General features: G+C 40.9%; 1 protein-coding gene across 2 annotated transcripts in view; it reads left to right on the top strand.

Moving 5' to 3' along the window:
- Positions 1 to 22123, top strand: part of LOC106572540 (muscle, skeletal, receptor tyrosine kinase) — a 71644-nt gene that overhangs the window by 12605 nt on the left and 36916 nt on the right. For both annotated transcript variants that reach the window (XM_045694217.1, XM_045694218.1), the window contains exons 2-12: positions 535 to 661; positions 1912 to 2063; positions 5161 to 5288; positions 5561 to 5702; positions 6430 to 6554; positions 7765 to 7924; positions 9411 to 9417; positions 15757 to 16020; positions 17595 to 17776; positions 20843 to 20866; positions 21022 to 21110. In XM_045694217.1, coding sequence (XP_045550173.1) covers positions 535 to 661; positions 1912 to 2063; positions 5161 to 5288; positions 5561 to 5702; positions 6430 to 6554; positions 7765 to 7924; positions 9411 to 9417; positions 15757 to 16020; positions 17595 to 17776; positions 20843 to 20866; positions 21022 to 21110 — 1400 coding nt within the window. The remainder of the gene's footprint in view (positions 1 to 534; positions 662 to 1911; positions 2064 to 5160; positions 5289 to 5560; positions 5703 to 6429; positions 6555 to 7764; positions 7925 to 9410; positions 9418 to 15756; positions 16021 to 17594; positions 17777 to 20842; positions 20867 to 21021; positions 21111 to 22123) is intronic.

The raw sequence follows: 22123 nt of genomic DNA, 5'->3' as shown, positions 1-22123 counted from the left end.
CCAGGGGCGCCGGCGTCATAATGGTGATGGCCCTCTCCGTGTGACCACGTTCCACAGCGTGTCATTGTGTCAGTTTTCACAGTAGGAGACTCAAATCACTTTGTAAAGACTGGGGACATCTAGTGGAAGCAATAGGAAGTGTTCAATGAACCATAGCTCACGGTGTGATTAATAGGCAACGTGATGAAGTTGAGTCCGCAATTCAGAATTCCACTTCCTGTTTCGATCTGTCTCGGGGTTTTGACTGCCATATGAGTTCTGTTATACTCACAGACACCATTCAAACAGTTTTAGAAACTTTAGGGTGTTTTCTATCCACAACTATTAATTATATGCATATCCTAGCTTCTGAGTTTGAGTAGTAGGCCGTTTAAAATGGGCACAAATTGTTTTTCAAAATGCGCTATGGCGCCCCGTATCCTAGGCGACCGTCAAGAGGTTAAACAATTTAAACAGCCATGCGCACCACCCTGCTGGAGACATAGTAATGTCGTGTCATGTCATGTAGCCTTATGTCATGTGTTCTGTCCCCAGCTCCTCGCATCACAACCCTGCTGGAGACCTTGGACATCCTGTTGGATCACAACGCCACGTTCATCTGTGAGGTTGACTCCCGACCGCCAGCTGATGTCACGTGGACACGGAACAACCACCCAATCCCGTAAGAGCATTTAACAAAATTGGCAACATTAGACAACCTTGTCTGGTACATTTGAGTAATTTAAACAGACTTTAAATTGTATGATCGGTCATTACAGAGGCTTTTGGTGAGTTTTATGAAGTTGAATTCATTCAGGTCACAGCTTTACGTGTCTGTTTTATCGAAATACTACGACTATGATTACCATGATTAATGTCTATTCATTCCCTAATGCTCTCCAGATACTACGATTCTGTTTCCTGTTTCATCCAGATACTATGATTCTGTTTCCTGTTTCATCCAGATACTATGATTCTGTTTCCTGTTTCATCCAGATACTATGATTCTGTTTCCTGTTTCATCCAGATACTATGATTCTGTTTCATCCAGATACTATGATTCTGTTTCCTGTTTCAGCCAGATACTATAATTCTGTTTCCTGTTTCATCCAGATACTATGATTCTGTTTCCTGTTTCATCCAGATACTATGATTCTGTTTCCTGTTTCATCCAGATACTATGATTCTGTTTCCTGTTTCATCCAGATACTATGATTCTGTTTCCTGTTTCATCCAGATACTATGATTCTTTTTCATCCAGATACTATGATTCTGTTTCATCCAGATACTATGATTCTGTTTCATCCAGATACTATGATTCTGTTTCCTGTTTCAGCCAGATACTATAATTCTGTTTCCTGTTTCATCCAGATACTATGATTCTGTTTCCTGTTTCATCCAGATACTATGATTCTGTTTCCTGTTTCATCCAGATACTATGATTCTGTTTCCTGTTTCATCCAGATACTATGATTCTGTTTCCTGTTTCATCCAGATACTATGATTCTGTTTCATCCAGATACTATGATTCTGTTTCATCCAGATACTATGATTCTGTTTCCTGTTTCAGCCAGATACTATAATTCTGTTTCCTGTTTCATCCAGATACTATGATTCTGTTTCCTGTTTCATCCAGATACTATGATTCTGTTTCCTGTTTCATCCAGATACTATGATTCTGTTTCCTGTTTCATCCAGATACTATGATTCTGTTTCATCCAGATACTATGATTCTGTTTCATCCAGATACTACGATTCTGTTTCCTGTTTCATCCAGATACTACGATTCTTTTTCCTGTTTCATCCAGATACTATGATTCTGTTTCCTGTTTCATCCAGATACTATGATTCTGTTTCCTGTTTCATCCAGATACTACGATTCTGTTTCCTGTTTCATCCAGAAACTATAATTCTGTTTCCTGTTTCATCCAGATACTATGACTCCCGCTACACGATCAGGGAGAATGGCCAGATGCTATTGATCCCCAACGTCAGAGAGTCTGATAACGGGGAGTACTGCTGTGTTGCTAACAACGGCATCGGAGAGCCGGCCAAGAGCTGCGGAGCCTTGCAGCTTAAAATGAGTATGGGAAAGGAGAAAGGGGGATACCTAGTCAGTTGGAAAGGGAAAGGGGGATACCTAGTCAGTTGGAAAGGGAAAGGGGGATATCTAGTCAGTTGTAAAGGGGGATACCTAGTCAGTTGGAAAGGGAAAGGGGGATACCTAGTCAGTTGGAAAGGGAAAGGGGGATACCTAGTCAGTTGGAAAGGGAAAGGGGGATATCTAGTCAGTTGGAAAGGGAAAGGAGAAAGGGGGATACCTAGTCAGTTGGAAAGGGAAAGGGGGATATCTAGTCAGTTGTAAAGGGAAAGGAGAAAGGGGGATACCTAGTCAGTTGGAAAGGGAAAGGGGGATATCTAGTCAGTTGTAAAGGGGGATACCTAGTCAGTTGGAAAGGGAAAGGGGGATACCTAGTCAGTTGGAAAGGGAAAGGGGGATACCTAGTCAGTTGGAAAGGGAAAGGGGGATATCTAGTCAGTTGGAAAGGGAAAGGAGAAAGGGGGATACCTAGTCAGTTGGAAAGGGGGATACCTAGTCAGTTGGAAAGGGAAAGGGGGATACCTAGTCAGTTGGAAAGGGAAAGGGGGATATCTAGTCAGTTGGAAAGGGAAAGGAGAAAGGGGGATACCTAGTCAGTTGGAAAGGGAAAGGGGGATATCTAGTCAGTTGTAAAGGGAAAGGGGGATACCTAGTCAGTTGGAAAGGGGGATACCTAGTCAGTTGGAAAGGAGAAAGGGGGATACCTAGTCAGTTGGAAAGGGGGATACCTAGTCAGTTGGAAAGGGAAAGGGGGATATCTAGTCAGTTGGAAAGGGGGATACCTAGTCAGTTGGAAAGGGGGATACCTAGTCAGTTGGAAAGGGGGATACCTAGTCAGTTGGAAAGGGGGATACCTAGTCAGTTGGAAAGGAGAAAGGGGGAACCCTAGTCAGTTGGAAAGGGAAAGGGGGATATCTAGTCAGTTGGAAAGGGAAAGGGGAAAGGGGGATACCTAGTCAGTTGGAAAGGGAAAGGAGAAAGGGGGATACCTAGTCAGTTGGAAAGGGAAAAGGGGATACCTAGTCAGTTGGAAAGGGAAAGGGGAAAGGGGGATACCTAGTCAGTTGGAAAGGAGAAAGGATAAAGGGGATACCTAGTCAGTTGGAAAGGGGGATACCTAGTCAGTTGTAAAGGGAAAGGATAAAGGGGATACCTAGTCAGTTGGAAAGGGGGATATCTAGTCAGTTGTAAAGGGAAAGGATAAAGGGGATACCTAGTCAGTTGTAAAGGAGAAAGGGGGATACCTAGTCAGTTGTAAAGGGAAAGGAGAAAGGGGGATACCTAGTCAGTTGTAAAGGGAAAGGAGAAAGGGGGATACCTAGTCAGTTGTACAGGAGAAAGGGGGATACCTAGTCAGTTGTACAGGAGAAACGGGGATAACTAGTCAGTTGTAAAGGGAAAGGATAAAGGGGATACCTAGTCAGTTGGAAAGGGAAAGGGGGATACCTAGTCAGTTGTAAAGGAGAAAGGGGGATACCTAGTCAGTTGGAAAGGGAAAGGGGGATACCTAGTCAGTTGTAAAGGGAAAGGGGGATACCTAGTCAGTTGTAAAGGAGAAAGGGGGGATACCTAGTCAGTTGGAAAGGGAAAGGGGGATACCTAGTCAGTTGTAAAGGGAAAGGGGGATACCTAGTCAGTTGTAAAGGAGAAAGGGGGGATACCTAGTCAGTTGGAAAGGGAAAGGGGGGATACCTAGTCAGTTGTAAAGGAGAAAGGGGGATACCTAGTCAGTTGTAAAGGAGAAAGGGGGATATCTAGTCAGTTGTACAACTGAAGCTATTCAACTGAAATGTGTCTTCAGCATTTAACCCAATCCCTCTGAATCAGAGAGGTATGTGGGGTTATGCCCCGTGTTTCAAGGGATCCATACAGTGTTCAGGGCTGAGTCCCCAATGGCACTCTATTGTCTGAGTCCCCAATGGCACTCTATTGCCTGAAATGTTTTTTACCAGGGCTCATAGGGTCAAAAGTAGTGCTCTGGTGAATACTTAAGAGTCTAAGGAAAAAACATGTGGGCACTAAAGTACTTCCATGTTTTAGAACTGGTACCGGGTACCTTCAAACGTGACCCGTGACGCTTGTGGGAGTTGTGTTCATGAGAGTCTCATCTTTCCACAGACTGGTCACATTAGTTTTGTAGGCCAAACCGTTCAGACACTACAGATGTTTTTTGTGAGAAGACCGATTTTCGGGATGTCTCCTGGTCTGATTCACACCTCTCTCTAGCTCTGACACCTTTCACCTCAGATGAGGAAAGTCGCCATTGGAAGATCTGGTGGATTGAGACGTAGCCCATGCAAAAAAAAACGTATCTCTAGCTTAAACAGACGGATTCTGATGGGGATTTTTTAAATAAAAGCTCATTAGATTTCCACCGAGGCACAAACATCATCTATAGGGGGTTAAAAGTAGTCCTCTAAATTTGAAACTCAACTGTTTCTTTGTTCCATACAGTGTTCTAGAAGAGATTATTCTAGATATCTCGTAATAGTCTGTGCAGGATCTCTAAAGTCTAAACCAGGGAGTCTCAGATATTTCAACTGATCACTTTGCTAGGCGAGAATAGAGCAAAGATAATGAGTTTGAAGCATGTTTAACAGTGTCTTGCTCAATCTTATTGTCCTTTGTCAATCACACTGGTGTGAACTCGACAATATGTCAAGCTTGCGGATTTTACGCCAGTGAACTAAGCTGCCTGCAATGCTTCAGATTGTTCTCATTCAAACGGTATCAGGGAGAAGGATAGTCTGCAATGATACCACATTGATTTAATCAGCAACTTGACAATGCTGGTCATTTATGAACATTTGAACATCTTGGCCATGTGCTGTTATAATCTCCACCCGGCACAGCCAGAAGAGGACTGGCCACCCCTCATAGCCTGGTTCCTCTCTAGGTTTCTTCCTAGGTTTTGGCCTTTCTAGGGAGTTTTTCCTAGCCACCGTGCTTCTACACCTGCATTGCTTGCTGTTTGGGGGTTTTTAGGCTGGGTTTCTGTACAGCACTTTGTGATATCAGCTGATGTAAGAAGGGCTATATAAATAAATTTGATTTTGATTTGAACTATGTTCTTCCTCCAGAGCCTCAGATAAAAAGACACCCCACCAACATGACGCTTCTGATTGAGTCCAAGGCCGTGTTGCCCTGCGTGACGCTAGGAAACCCCAAACCAGACATCTCCTGGGTCAAAGATGACGCTCTTATGACGGTACCTCTTATTTTCAATCAGCGCTCTGACGGTTTGTTGTGAGGACGCTATACTATACGAGCAGGCTACTCAAACAATCACTGTAGAATACTCTGCAGGAATTTCACATATTGACAATTGTGAAAGTCCACTAGGAGGTTCTAGACTATGCCACCCATTGAATTGATACAGAAATCAAGTGGATCTCACCAAACAGAAGTCATCAACTGAATAAAGATAACAGCTTTGTTCTTAGACACTCAATTCACTTTCAGAATCAATACTCCCAACAGGTGAGTGATCGGATCACGATTCTGGATTTTGGCGCTCTGAAGATCCATAACATCAAGAAGGAAGACGCGGGGCAATACCGCTGTGTGGCCAAGAACAGCTTCGGGATCGCCTTCTCCAAACCAGTTACCATAGAAGTACAGGGTAAGTTCTAGAGCCTTCTCCAAACCAGTTACCATAGAAGTACAGGGTAAGTTCTAGAGCCTTCTCCAAACCAGTTACCATAGAAGTACAGGGTAAGTTCTAGAGCCTTCTCCAAACCAGTTACCATAGAAGTACAGGGTAAGTTCTAGAGCCTTCTCCAAACCAGTTACCATAGAAGTACAGGGTAAGTTCTAGAGCCTTCTCCAAACCAGTTACCATAGAAGTACAGGGTAAGTTCTAGAGCCTTCTCCAAACCAGTTACCATAGAAGTACAGGGTAAGTTCTAGAGCCTTCTCCAAACCAGTTACCATAGAGGTACAGGATAAGTTCTAGAGCGTTCTCCAAACCAGTTACCATAGAAGTACAGGGTAAGTTCTAGAGCCTTCTCCAAACCAGTTACCATAGAGGTACAGGATAAGTTCTAGAGCGTTCTCCAAACCAGTTACCATAGAAGTACAGGGTAAGTTCTAGAGCGTTCTCCAAACCAGTTACCATAGAAGTACAGGGTAAGTTCTAGAGCGTTCTCCAAACCAGTTACCATAGAAGTACAGGGTAAGTTCTAGAGCGTTCTCCAAACCGTCACAATAGAAGTACAGGGTAAGTGTAAGGCTGGTGGACCCACAACAGAGGACTTTGAAATACTTAATAGCAGGCTAATGTTAAAGCAGCCTAATTCAACATATAACTCATGATGTTTCTAACCGTTATGTTTTTATGTTTCCTCCAGCCCCAGCCCGGATCCTCAGGGTCCCTAAGGATAAGAGAGTGACCTTCGGTAGCGAGGTCTCTCTGGAGTGTAACGCCACTGGAAACCCTATCCCCGCCATCACATGGTTGGAGAACGGGAATACCGTGAGTACTGCTCTCCGTGGTTGGAGAGCAGTACTCACTACTACTGCTCTTTCCACTTCTCATATGCTTCCTCTTCTTCCTCTTCCCTGTGTGTTGTGGATACATAAAAGCATAGGGTTTTTGGATGATATGAGCAGGCACAGCCCTCAGCCAGCCCAAAGTCTAAGAGATCTGGCTTGTATTCCTAAAGCATTTTAGAGTGCTGATCTAGGATCAGGTCCCTCCTGTCCATAGACTTTTCTAGGATCTAAAAGGAAAAACTGATCTTAGATCAGCACTCCAACTCTGAGACGCTTTAGGAATAGGGGCCCAGATCTGATCAGGCACAGCCTTGGCCACCTCAAAGCTGGGGTACTCGGTAGAGTTCAGTGTAAATGTCAAACAGCACATTACTCCCATAAATGATCAGTCCTCTCTGTTACTCCAAAGCATTGTTCATTTTAAAGTGTTCTCTCTGACGCCATAAAAGCCCCGTCCACACCGAAGGATACTGCGGGAATTTGGCAATGAGGTCCTTTATCTACGTCCCCAGAGTCAGATGAACTTGTGCATACCAGTATTATGTCTCTTTGGAGCACCGGAGATGCTGTAGACTTGTCAGATATCCCCTGTCAGCATTAAAGTATTGACAGAACAATGTTAATTGAGAATGATAAGAGCAACCGCTTGGTCTTTGACTTTCCATGGTTTTGATGCCGTTCCATTTACTCCATTCCAGCCATTATTACGAGCCGTCCTCCTCTCAGCAGCCTCCTCTGATACACACACACACACACACACACACACACACACACACACACACACACACACACACACACACACACACACACACACACACACACACACTCACACTCACACACACCCACTCACACACACACAGCACACACTCACACACACACACACACACACACACACACACACACACACTCACACACCACACTCACACACACACACACACACACACACACACACACACACACACACACACTCACACACACACCACACACAGCACACACACTCACACTCACACACACACACTCACACACTCACACACACACACACACACAGCGCACACGCACACAGCACACACTCACACACACACACACACACACGCACACGCACACGCACACAGCACACAGCACACAGCACACACACACACACACACACACACAGTCCTGTAAAGTGTATCTTTGTTGTGTTATTCCATCAGGTTCCGGGTGGTTCTGTGGAGGAGACGTTAGTAGGGGAGGTGATTCTGTCTGTACTTCACGTCACGGTGACTAAACCTGCTCGCTACACCTGTCTAGCCTCCAACAGACACAGCGCTGGGGCCAAGTCCGCCAAATCTTCAGCCGGAGTCACTGTCCAAGGTAATCCCCCATCACCCTACTGCCTATCAGCCTCCCTATCTACTGCCTATCAGCCTCCCTATCTACTGCTTTAGACTGGAGTGCTATGGGGCAGCCCCCATCACCCTATTGCCTATCAGCCTCCCTATCTACTGCCTATCAGCCTCCCTATCTACTGCTTTAGACTGGAGTGCTATGGGGCAGCCCCCATCACCCCCTGAATGTAACCCTATTGCCTATCAGCCTCTCTATCTACTGCCTATCAGCCTCCCTATCTACTGCTTTAGACTGGAGTCTATGGGGTAGCATTAGCAACAGCACATATCTACATATCCTGTGTTTTAGAACAATGTACTGTTTACCCAGTGTGTTGGTTTGAACTCTGCTGTTTTGCTAGCTGCTCTCTCTCTGTGTGTGTGTGTGTGTGTGTGTGTGTGTGGCTGTGTGTGTGTGTGTGTGCTGTGTGTGTGTGTGTGTGTGTGTGTGTTTTTTTTGTGTGTGTGTGTGTGTGTGTGTGTGTGTGTGTGTGTGTGTGTGTGTGTGTGTGTGTGTGTGTGTGTGCTGTGTGTGTGTGTGTGTTTATGATTGTGTGTGTTTATGATTGTGTGTGTGTGTGTGTGTGTGTGTGTGTGTGTGTGTGTGTGTGTGTGTGTGTGTGTTTTATGATTGTGTGTGTGTTTTTTTTGTTTTTGTCTGTTTTGTTTGTTTGTCTGTGTGTGTGTGTGTGTGTGTGTGTGTGTGTGTGTGTGTGTGTGTGTGTGTGTGTGTGTGTGTGTGTGTGTGTGTGTGTGTGTGTGTGTCTCTCTGAGTATATTCAGCTGTTTCTCTTAGTCAGCTCAGGGTTTTTCTACTCTGTCACTCCCCATTGTATCACTGTTTAACCTCATAGACCCCCCCCCACCGAACTCTAACCTCAATCAGCAACTTACAGGCTTGTAATAGAGCAGACAATGTTACCAAGCCATAGAAAACCCAGTTTAATCTGAAGAAAAGCTGCAGAAAATGCATTTGTTTGATTTTGAAATAAAATTCTTTGTTACGGCTCTCCAGACCAGACCCTCGGGCCCTCTGCATGGGGTCAACAATGTAAGGCTGTAACCACAAAAACACACCTGGCAATAGGTCGCCCCCATCCCCTTTTCACACCCACTGCCACACACACACACACACACACACACACACACACACACACACACACACACACACACACACACACACACACACACACACACACACACACACACACACACACACACACACACACACACACACACACACACACACACACACACCACACCACACCACACCACACCACAACACACACACACACACACACGGGACTCCCTGGTCACCTCACTGCTATGATCTGGCCACAGCAGCAGCATGTTCTCCCTGCTCAGTAGAAAACGATGTGTCTGCTCTCCTCACAGATCAATAACCTGTGTTTATCTGTTTCTCCTGGGTCCTGCTCTGCTGCTGGTCCACGGATCCTGTCCCTTCCCTGTAGAGTGGAGGTAAGACTGTCCTTTCCTATAGGCTGTTTGTTGTGTAAACACAGGTTTTATAGGACACAATACAGGTTGTATAGGATACAGGCTGTTTAGGATACAGGCTGTTTAGGATACAGGTTGTATAGGATACAGGTTGTATAGGATACAGGTTGAATAGGATACAGGTTGTATAGGATACAGGTTTTATAGGATACAATACAGGTTGTATAGGATACAGGCTGTTTAGGATACAGGCTGTTTAGGATACAGGTTGTATAGGATACAGGTTGTATAGGATACAGGTTGAATAGGATACAGGTTGTATAGGATACAGGTTTTATAGGATACAATACAGGTTGTATAGGATACAGGTTGTATAGGATACAGGTTGAATAGGATACAGGTTGTATAGGATACAGGTTGTATAGGATACAGGTTGAATAGGATACAGGTTGTATAGGATACAATACAGGTTGTATAGGATACAGGTTGTATAGGATACAGGTTGTATAGGATACAGGTTGAATAGGATACAGGTTGTATAGGATACAGGTTGTATAGGATACAGGTTGTATAGGATACAGGTTGTATAGGATACAGGTTTTATAGGATACAATACAGGTCGTATAGGATACAGGTTGTATAGGATACAGGTTGTATAGGATACAGGTTTTATAGGATACAATACAGGTTGTATAGGATACAGGTTGTATAGGATACAATACAGGTTGTATAGGATACAGGTTGTATAGGATACAGATTGTATAGGGTGTTTATTGTACTGATACAAATAATTTTCTAATACTTATTTCAAATACTATTTTCAAAAACCTGGTTTAAATGCATGAGAGTGTATTTGAGTGATTGTATTTTAGGATTTCAAATATTTAACTACTTGTCTTTTCAAATGAATAATATCAATAACAAAAAAGTGTTAGAAATGTCTTTGTTGAAATACCCTAAATAGTATTAGAACCCTGGTCTGATGTGATACAGTATATAATATAATATAATATAATATAATATAATATAATATAATATAATATAATATAATATAATATAAATATATAAATATAACATATATAAGGTCTCTAGATGTTGTCTCTGTGTTCCAGGCTGTATAAAGGCAGGTTATTGTAGTTTATAATATGTCTCTGTGTTCCAGGCTGTATAAAGGCAGGTTATTGTAGTTTATAATATGTCTCTGTGTTCCAGGCTGTATAAAGGCAGGTTATTGTAGTTTATAATATGTCTCTGTGTTCCAGGCTGTATAAAGGCAGGGTATTGTAGTTTATAATATGTCTCTATGTTCCAGGCTGTATAAAGGCAGGTTATTGTGGTATATAATATGTCTCTATGTTCCAGGCTGTATAAAGGCAGTGCAGGGTATTGTGGTATATAATATGTCTCTGTGTTCCAGGCTGTATAAAGGCAGGTTATTGTGGTTTATAATATGTCTCTGTGTTCCAGGCTGTATAAAGGCAGGTTATTGTAGTTTATAATATGTCTCTGTGTTCCAGGCTGTATAAAGGCAGGTTATTGTAGTTTATAATATGTCTCTGTGTTCCAGGCTGTATAAAGGCAGGTTATTGTGGTATATAATATGTCTCTATGTTCCAGGCTGTATTAGAGGCAGGGTATTGTGGTATATAATATGTCTCTGTGTTCCAGGCTGTATAAAGGCAGGTTATTGTAGTTTATAATATGTCTCTGTGTTCCAGGCTGTATTAGAGGCAGGGTATTGTGGTATATAATATGTCTCTGTGTTCCAGGCTGTATTAGAGGCAGGGTATTGTGGTATATAATATGTCTCTATGTTCCAGGCTGTATTAGAGGCAGGGTATTGTGGTATATAATATGTCTCTGTGTTCCAGGCTGTATAAAGGCAGGTTATTGTAGTTTATAATATGTCTCTATGTTCCAGGCTGTATTAGAGGCAGGTTATTGTGGTATATAATATGTCTCTGTGTTCCAGGCTGTATTAGAGGCAGGTTATTGTGGTATATAATATGTCTCTGTGTTCCAGGCTGTATAAAGGCAGGTTATTGTGGTATATAATATGTCTCTGTGTTCCAGGCTGTATAAAGGCAGGTTATTGTAGTTTATAATATGTCTCTGTGTTCCAGGCTGTATAAAGGCAGGTTATTGTAGTTTATAATATGTCTCTGTGTTCCAGGCTGTATAAAGGCAGGTTATTGTAGTTTATAATATGTCTCTGTGTTCCAGGCTGTATAAAGGCAGTGCAGGGTATTGTAGTATATAATATGTCTCTGTGTTCCAGGCTGTATTAGAGGCAGGGTATTGTGGTATATAATATGTCTCTATGTTCCAGGCTGTATTAGAGGCAGGGTATTGTGGTATATAATATGTCTCTGTGTTCCAGGCTGTATAAAGGCAGGTTATTGTAGTATATAATATGTCTCTGTGTTCCAGGCTGTATTAGAGGCAGGGTATTGTAGTTTATAATATGTCTCTATGTTCCAGGCTGTATAAAGGCAGTGTATTGTAGTATATAATATGTCTCTGTGTTCCAGGCTGTATAAAGGCAGGTTATTGTAGTATATAATATGTCTCTGTGTTCCAGGCTGTATAAAGGCAGTGCAGGGTATTGTAGTATATAATATGTCTCTGTGTTCCAGGCTGTATTAGAGGCAGGGTATTGTGGTATATAATATGTCTCTATGTTCCAGGCTGTATTAGAGGCAGGGTATTGTGGTATATAATATGTCTCTGTGTTCCAGGCTGTATAAAGGCAGGGTATTGTAGTATATAATATGTCTCTGTGTTCCAGGCTGTATAAAGGCAGGTTATTGTAGTTTATAATATGTCTCTGTGTTCCAGGCTGTATAAAGGCAGGTTATTGTAGTTTATAATATGTCTCTGTGTTCCAGGCTGTATAAAGGCAGGTTATTGTAGTATATAATATGTCTCTGTGTTCCAGGCTGTATAAAGGCAGGTTATTGTAGTATATAATATGTCTCTGTGTTCCAGGCTGTATAAAGGCAGGTTATTGTAGTATATAATATGTCTCTGTGTTCCAGGCTGTATAAAGGCAGGTTATTGTAGTTTATAATATGTCTCTGTGTTCCAGGCTGTATAAAGGCAGGTTATTGTAGTTTATAATATGTCTCTGTGTTCCAGGCTGTATAAAGGCAGGGTATTGTGGTATATAATATGTCTCTGTGTTCCAGGCTGTATAAAGGCAGGTTATTGTAGTTTATAATATGTCTCTGTGTTCCAGGCTGTATAAAGGCAGGTTATTGTAGTATATAATATGTCTCTGTGTTCCAGGCTGTATAAAGGCAGGTTATTGTAGTTTATAATATGTCTCTGTGTTCCAGGCTGTATAAAGGCAGGGTATTGTGGTATATAATATGTCTCTATGTTCCAGGCTGTATAAAGGCAGGGTATTGTAGTATATAATATGTCTCTGTGTTCCAGGCTGTATAAAGGCAGGTTATTGTAGTTTATAATATGTCTCTGTGTTCCAGGCTGTATAAAGGCAGGTTATTGTGGTATATAATATGTCTCTGTGTTCCAGGCTGTATTAGAGGCAGGGTATTGTGGTATATAATATGTCTCTGTGTTCCAGGCTGTATAAAGGCAGGTTATTGTAGTTTATAATATGTCTCTGTGTTCCAGGCTGTATAAAGGCAGGTTATTGTAGTATATAATATGTCTCTGTGTTCCAGGCTGTATAAAGGCAGGTTATTGTGGTATATAATATGTCTCTGTGTTCCAGGCTGTATAAAGGCAGGTTATTGTAGTTTATAATATGTCTCTGTGTTCCAGGCTGTATAAAGGCAGGTTATTGTAGTATATAATATGTCTCTGTGTTCCAGGCTGTATAAAGGCAGGTTATTGTAGTTTATAATATGTCTCTGTGTTCCAGGCTGTATAAAGGCAGGTTATTGTAGTTTATAATATGTCTCTGTGTTCCAGGCTGTATAAAGGCAGGTTATTGTAGTTTATAATATGTCTCTGTGTTCCAGGCTGTATAAAGGCAGGTTATTGTAGTTTATAATATGTCTCTGTGTTCCAGGCTGTATAAAGGCAGGTTATTGTAGTTTATAATATGTCTCTGTGTTCCAGGCTGTATAAAGGCAGGTTATTGTAGTTTATAATATGTCTCTGTGTTCCAGGCTGTATTAGAGGCAGGTTATTGTAGTTTATAATATGTCTCTGTGTTCCAGGCTGTATAAAGGCAGGTTATTGTAGTTTATAATATGTCTCTGTGTTCCAGGCTGTATAAAGGCAGGTTATTGTAGTTTATAATATGTCTCTGTGTTCCAGGCTGTATAAAGGCAGGTTATTGTAGTTTATAATATGTCTCTGTGTTCCAGGCTGTATAAAGGCAGGTTATTGTAGTATATAATATGTCTCTGTGTTCCAGGCTGTATTAGAGGCAGGGTATTGTGGTATATAATATGTCTCTGTGTTCCAGGCTGTATTAGAGGCAGGGTATTGTGGTATATAATATGTCTCTGTGTTCCAGGCTGTATAAAGGCAGTGCAGGGTATTGTGGTATATAATATGTCTCTGTGTTCCAGGCTGTATTAGAGGCAGGGTATTGTGGTATATAATATGTCTCTGTGTTCCAGGCTGTATAAAGGCAGGGTATTGTGGTATATAATATGTCTCTGTGTTCCAGGCTGTATAAAGGCAGTGCAGGGTATTGTGGTATATAATATGTCTCTGTGTTCCAGGCTGTATAAAGGCAGGTTATTGTGGTTTATAATATGTCTCTATGTTCCAGGCTGTATTAGAGGCAGGGTATTGTGGTATATAATATGTCTCTGTGTTCCAGGCTGTATAAAGGCAGGTTATTGTAGTTTATAATATGTCTCTGTGTTCCAGGCTGTATTAGAGGCAGGGTATTGTAGTATATAATATGTCTCTGTGTTCCAGGCGGTATAAAGGCAGTGTATTGTGGTATATAATATGTCTCTGTGTTCCAGGCTGTATAGAGGCAGGGTATTGTAGTATATAATATGTCTCTGTGTTCCAGGCTGTATAAAGGCAGGTTATTGTGGTTTATAATATGTCTCTGTGTTCCAGGCTGTATAAAGGCAGGTTATTGTAGTTTATAATATGTCTCTGTGTTCCAGGCTGTATAAAGGCAGGTTATTGTAGTTTATAATATGTCTCTGTGTTCCAGGCTGTATAAAGGCAGGTTATTGTGGTATATAATATGTCTCTGTGTTCCAGGCTGTATAAAGGCAGGTTATTGTAGTTTATAATATGTCTCTGTGTTCCAGGCTGTATAAAGGCAGGTTATTGTAGTTTATAATATGTCTCTGTGTTCCAGGCTGTATAAAGGCAGGTTATTGTAGTTTATAATATGTCTCTGTGTTCCAGGCTGTATAAAGGCAGGTTATTGTAGTTTATAATATGTCTCTGTGTTCCAGGCTGTATAAAGGCAGGTTATTGTAGTTTATAATATGTCTCTGTGTTCCAGGCTGTATAAAGGCAGGTTATTGTAGTTTATAATATGTCTCTGTGTTCCAGGCTGTATAAAGGCAGGTTATTGTAGTTTATAATATGTCTCTGTGTTCCAGGCTGTATAAAGGCAGGTTATTGTAGTTTATAATATGTCTCTGTGTTCCAGGCTGTATAAAGGCAGGTTATTGTAGTTTATAATATGTCTCTGTGTTCCAGGCTGTATAAAGGCAGGTTATTGTAGTTTATAATATGTCTCTGTGTTCCAGGCTGTATAAAGGCAGTTTATTGTAGTATATAATATGTCTCTGTGTTCCAGGCTGTATAAAGGCAGGTTATTGTAGTTTATAATATGTCTCTGTGTTCCAGGCTGTATAAAGGCAGTGTATTGTGGTATATAATATGTCTCTGTGTTCCAGGCTGTATAAAGGCAGGTTATTGTAGTATATAATATGTCTCTGTGTTCCAGGCTGTATAAAGGCAGGTTATTGTAGTATATAATATGTCTCTGTGTTCCAGGCTGTATAAAGGCAGTGCAGGGTATTGTGGTATATAATATGTCTCTGTGTTCCAGGCTGTATAAAGGCAGGTTATTGTAGTTTATAATATGTCTCTGTGTTCCAGGCTGTATAAAGGCAGGTTATTGTGGTTTATAATATGTCTCTGTGTTCCAGGCTGTATAAAGGCAGGTTATTGTAGTTTATAATATGTCTCTGTGTTCCAGGCTGTATAAAGGCAGGTTATTGTGGTTTATAATATGTCTCTGTGTTCCAGGCTGTATAAAGGCAGGTTATTGTAGTATATAATATGTCTCTATGTTCCAGGCTGTATAAAGGCAGGTTATTGTAGTTTATAATATGTCTCTATGTTCCAGGCTGTATAAAGGCAGGGTATTGTGGTTTATAATATGTCTCTGTGTTCCAGGCTGTATAAAGGCAGTGCGGGTTATTGTGGTTCGTACCGTGGTAACGTGTGTCGGGGCGTGTTAAGGAGCGATGCCCTGGTCTTCTTTAACTCCTCCCTCAACGACCCCGAAGACACACAGGAATTCATGGTTCAGAGCGCCTGGGCCGACCTCGACAGACTGGGCATGCTCTGTAGCCCTGCCGCCCACTCCCTGCTCTGTCATCTCTCCTTCCAGGACTGCATCCCTTCTGGCCTGGGTCCTGCACCTAAACCAATCTGCAGGTAATCCTTCTGACCTGGGACCTGTTCCTAAACCAATCTGCAGGTAACCCCTTTAGCCTGGGACCTGTTCCTAAACCAATCTGCAGGTAATCCTTCTGACCTGGGACCTGTTCCTAAACCAATCTGCAGGTAACCCCTTTAGCCTGGGACCTGTTCCTAAACCAATCTGCAGGTAATCCTTCTGACCTGGGACCTGTTCATAAACCAATCTGCAGGTAACCCCTCTAGCCTGGGACCTGTTCCTAAACCAATCTGCAGGTAATCCTTCTGACCTGGGACCTGTTCCTAAACCAATCTGCAGGTAACCCCTTTAGCCTGGGACCTGTTCCTAAACCAATCTGCAGGTAATCCTTCTGACCTGGGACCTGTTCCTAAACCAATCTGCAGGTAACCCCTTTAGCCTGGGACCTGTTCCTAAACCAATCTGCAGGTAATCCTTCTGACCTGGGACCTGTTCATAAACCAATCTGCAGGTAACCCCTTTAGCCTGGGACCTGTTCCTAAACCAATCTGCAGGTAACCCCTTTAGCCTGGGACCTGTTCATAAACCAATCTGCAGGTAACCCCTCTAGCCTGGGACCTGTTCATAAACCAATCTGCAGGTAACCCCTCTGACCTGGGACCTGTTCCTAAACCAATCTGCAGGTAACCCCTCTGGCCTGGGACCTGTTCCTAAACCAATCTGCAGGTAACCCCTCTGACCTGGGACCTGTTCATAAACCAATCTGCAGGTAACCCCTCTGGCCTGGGACCTGTTCATAAACCAATCTGCAGGTAACCCCTTTAGCCTGGGACCTGTTCATAAACCAATCTGCAGGTAACCCCTCTGACCTGGGACCTGTTCATAAACCAATCTGCAGGTAACCCCTCTAGCCTGGGACCTGTTCCTAAACCTGTCTGCAGGTAACCCCTCTGGCCTGGGACCTGTTCATAAACCTGTCTGCAGGTAACCCCTCTAGCCTGGGACCTGTTCATAAACCTGTCTGCAGGTAACCCCTCTGGCCCGTGTGTCATAGACAGCGCGCTCATTCAATAACATTGCAGTAGAAATGCATCCCAATGTAACTGCTTCATGATCTAGGGTAGTCATCCTTGTGTATACCACATAGCCCATGCGCTGCACACAGATGGCTGTCGGCTTTGGGATCGTCTGTTCCACGTTGTCACTGTTGGATACAGTGTGTCGTCTTCCGTGTTTGATCACAGTGGATGACGTTTCTGTAGCACAGTAAGGTAAAGAAATGGTACAGTCCAGAGCCTACGTAAAACACACACATATATGGGTTTTGGGTTTGGGATCTTCTGGCCACAGTCAACAATGACAGCATCAACAGTGTTGGTTGGTGTTTGTCTACTGTGGCCTTCCCTGTGGCTCAGTTGGTAGAGTATGGTGTTTGCAGCGCCAGCATGGTGTTTGCAACGCCAGGGTTGTGGGTTCCATTCCCACGGGGGGCCAGTACACAATAAAAAACAAATAAATGCATGAAATGAAATGTATGTATTCACTACTGTAAGTCGCTCTGGATAAGAGAGTCTGCTAAATGACTAAATGTAATGTAAATGTGTTACTCCAGGGAACACTGTCTGGCAGTGAAGGAGCTCTACTGTCGTAAGGAGTGGCTCCTGATGGTAGGGAAGTCCCATAAAGGCCTGTACTCCTCTGGCTCCTCCGGCCTGTCTATCCCCCTGCCTGACTGTATGGCTCTGCCTTCACAACACACAACACCAGGAGTCTGCACACCCATCCCCTTTGTCGGTAAGAGATGGAACCCTATTCCATTTAGTGCAATACGTTTTCCAGAGCCCTATGGGCCTAACCTTAGCCCTAACTTCCTGTACCTCTAACCTAAGCCCTAACTTCCTGTACCTCTAACCTTATCCCTAAATTACTGTACCTCTAACCTTAGCCCTAACTTCCTGTACCTCTAACCTTATCCCTAACTTCCTGTACCTCTAACCTTATCCCTAACTTCCTGTACCTCTAACCTTAGCCCTAACCTTATCCCTAACTTCCTGTACCTCTAACCTAAGCCCTAACTTCCTGTACCTCTAACCTTATCCCTAACGTAAGCCCTAACTTCCTGTACCTCTAACCTTAGCCCTAACGTAAGCCCTAACTTCCTGTACCTCTAACCTAAGCCCTAACTTCCTGTACCTCTAACCTTAGCCCTAACGTAAGCCCTAACTTCCTGTACCTCTAACCTTATCCCTAACCTTAACCCTAACTTCCTGTACCTCTAACCTTATCCCTAACCTTATCCCTAACTTCCTGTACCTCTAACCTAAGCCCTAACTTCCTGTACCTCTAACCTTAGCCCTAACATAAGCCCTAACTTCCTGTACCTCTAACCTTATCCCTAACTGTACCTCTAACTTACTGTACCTCTAACCGTAGCCCTAACTTCCTGTACCTCTAACCTTAGCCCTAACTTCCTGTACCTCTAACCTTATCCCTAACTTACTGTACCTCTAACCTTATCCCTAACCTTAGCCCTAACTTACTGTACCTCTAACCTTAGCCCTAACTGTAGTCCTAACTTACTGTACCTCTAACCTTATCCCTAACCTAAGCCCTAACTTACTGTACCTCTAACTTACTGTACCTCTAACCTTAGCCCTAACTTCAGCCCTAACCTTATCCCTAACTGTACCTCTAACTTACTGTACCTCTAACCGTAGCCCTAACTTCCTGTACCTCTAACCTTAGCCCTAACTTACTGTACCTCTAACCTTAGCCCTAACTTACTGTACCTCTAACTTACTGTACCTCTAACCTTAGCCCTAACCTTAGCCCTAACTTACTGTACCTCTAACTTACTGTACCTCTAACCTTAGCCCTAACCTTAGCCCTAACTTACTGTACCTCTAACTTACTGTACCTCTAACCTTAGCCCTAACCTTAGCCCTAACTTACTGTACCTCTAACCTTATCCCTAACTTACTGTACCTCTAACCTTATCCCTAACTGTATCCCTAACTTACTGTACCTCTAACTTACTGTACCTCTAAGTTACTGTACCTCTAACCTTAGCCCTAACTTACTGTACCTCTAACTTACTGTACCTCTAAGTTACTGTACCTCTAACCTTAGCCCTAACTTACTGTACCTCTAACTTACTGTACCTCTAACCTTAGCCCTAACTTCAGCCCTAACCTTATCCCTAACTGTACCTCTAACTTACTGTACCTCTAACCGTAGCCCTAACTTCCTGTACCTCTAAACTTAGCCCTAACTTCCTGTACCTCTAACCTTAGCCCTCTAATACTAATCTACTCTCTAATACAAGTATATTATCTAATACTAATCTGCTCTCTAATACTAGTATATTATCTATTATCTAATACTAATCTACTCTAATACTAGTATATTATCTAATACTAATCTATTATCTAATACTAATCTATTATCTAATACTAGTATATTATCTAATACTAATCTATTATCTAATACTAATCTATTATCTAATACTAGTATATTATCTAATACTAATCTATTATCTAATACTAATCTATTATCTAATACTAATCTACTCTCTAATACTAGTATATGATCTAATACTAGTATATTATCTAATACTAGTATATGATCTAATACTAATCTACTCTCTAATACTAATCTATTATCTAATACTAGTATATTATCTATTATCTAATACTAGTATATTATCTAATACTAATCTACTCTAATACTAATCTATTATCTAATACTAGTATATTATCTAATACTAATCTATTATCTAATACTAGTCTACTCTCTAATACTAGTATATTATCTAATACTAGTATATTATCTAATACTAATCTATTATCTAATACTAGTCTACTCTCTAATACTAGTATATTATCTAATACTAGTATATTATCTAATACTAATCTATTATCTAATACTAGTCAACTCTCTAATACTAGTATATTATCTAATACTAATCTACTCTCTAATACTAATCTATTATCTAATACTAATCTATTATCTAATAATAATCTATTATCTAATACTAGTATATTAACTAATACTAATCTACTCTCTAATACTAATCTATTATCTAATACTAATCTATTATCTAATACTAGTATATTACCTAATACTAATCTACTCTCTAATACTAATCTATTATCTAATACTAGTATATTATCTAATACTAATCTACTCTCTAATACTAATCTATTATCTAATACTAGTATATTATCTAATACTAATCTACTCTCTAATACTAATCTATTATCTAATACTAGTATATTATCTAACACTAATCTAGTCTCTAATACTAATCTACTCTCTAATACTAGTATATTATCTAATACTAATCTACTCTCTAATACTAATCTATTATCTAATACTAGTATATTATCTAATACTAATCTACTCTCTAATACGAATCTATTATCTAATACTAGTATATTACCTAATACTAATCTACTCTCTAATACTAATCTATTATCTAATACTAGTATATTATCTAATACTAATCTACTCTCTAATCCTAATCTACTCTCTAATACTAATCTATTATCTAATACTAATCTACTCTCTAATACTAGTATATTATCTAATACTAATCTACTCTCTAATACTAGTATATTATCTAATATTAATCTACTCTCTAATACTAATCTACTCTCTAATACTAATCTACTCTCTAATACTAATCTATTATCTAATACTAATCTACTCTCTAATACTAATCTACTCTCTAATACTAATCTATTATCTAATACTAGTATATTATCTAATACTAATCTACTCTCTAATACTAGTATATTATCTAATATTAATCTATACTCTAATATTCATGATTTGTCTCAAACACTCTTTGTGTTTTAGATATAAAGAAAGATCAAGTCACAAGTAAGTTTAGTTTCATGTCTTTTATCTGAGTTCTAAGAATTGTACTTTGTAAATAGAATATGTAAAAAAAAGTGTTAATGTATTTTTTTATCAAACGTTATTTACAATACTACATTTCTTACCTGCAATCTAAAACTGATGCTTTGTCTGAACAGCAACGTGTTACAATGACAAAGGAAGGTTCTACCAAGGACCAGTCAACATCACCAGCTCCGGTATCCCCTGTCAGAGATGGAGCCAACAGGTAAATCACTTTAATGGTTCATAAATAATATTATAAATCTTCTTAGGGACAGCCCCCTTTTTTTTTTAATTTTCACCTAAAATGACACCCAAATCTAACTGCCTGTAGCTCAGGCCCTGAAGCAAGGATATGCATATTCATGGTACCATTTGAAAGGAAACACTTTGAAGTTTGTGGAAATGTGAATTGAATGTAGGAGAATATAACACAATAGTTCTGGTAGAAGAAAATACAAGGTTTTTTTTCTACCACCATTTTTTGAAATGCAACAGAAAGGTCCCATTTCTAGCCATCACTCTGGTTGTAATTCCGATAGTGTCCACAAGATGGCAGCAGTGCATGTGCAACGGTTCAGACGGATAACTTGAAGTGCGAGCAAACTACATGACATTTAGTGTGAAGTCACCCAGGTACATTTGGGCAAATCGTGAAGGAGACATTTGCATTCGTATTGTATTTTTCTGCAAGAATATCGTCAAATCTGGAAACTTGGACTTTGATTTAGCTTTTCCAGTATTAGTAGCCATATTATAAGTTCAATATTTGCAAAAAAAACTGTTTTTATTACTTCATAACTCTGAATATTCTTATCATTTTTGTCCAAAAGGAAAAGGCATGCTGTCGCAAAAGGTTAGCATTTACATTTTGCGACAGATACAAGGTTTCCGGATACATTGGCTATCTAGCTAGCTATGTTTGACCCCGGTTGGTGCGTATTTGACAAAGATACAGTCGATCAAGTGAAGACCGGCTGCGTCATCAGCGTGCCATGAAGGCGTCGCTCTCGGACCAAATATGATGTCCTATAGGATATACTACACCCCTAATGATATAGTGAAGTCTGGTTACGTTCTAGGATCTCTGAGGATAAATTATTTTATCTAACAAAATGACACTTCATGTTATCTCTGGGACCCTTTGGATGATAAATCAGAGCAAGATTTCAGAATGTAAGTACACATTTCACCTTCAGAGGTGAATTTATCAAACCTATCGCGGTGAAAAAAAAGTGT

This window comes from Salmo salar, chromosome ssa01, assembly GCF_905237065.1.
Source record: "Salmo salar chromosome ssa01, Ssal_v3.1, whole genome shotgun sequence".
Lineage (NCBI taxonomy): Eukaryota > Metazoa > Chordata > Actinopteri > Salmoniformes > Salmonidae > Salmo > Salmo salar.
Note: the sequence above shows the minus strand (reverse complement) of the source record. Positions and strands in the feature narration are given on the sequence as shown.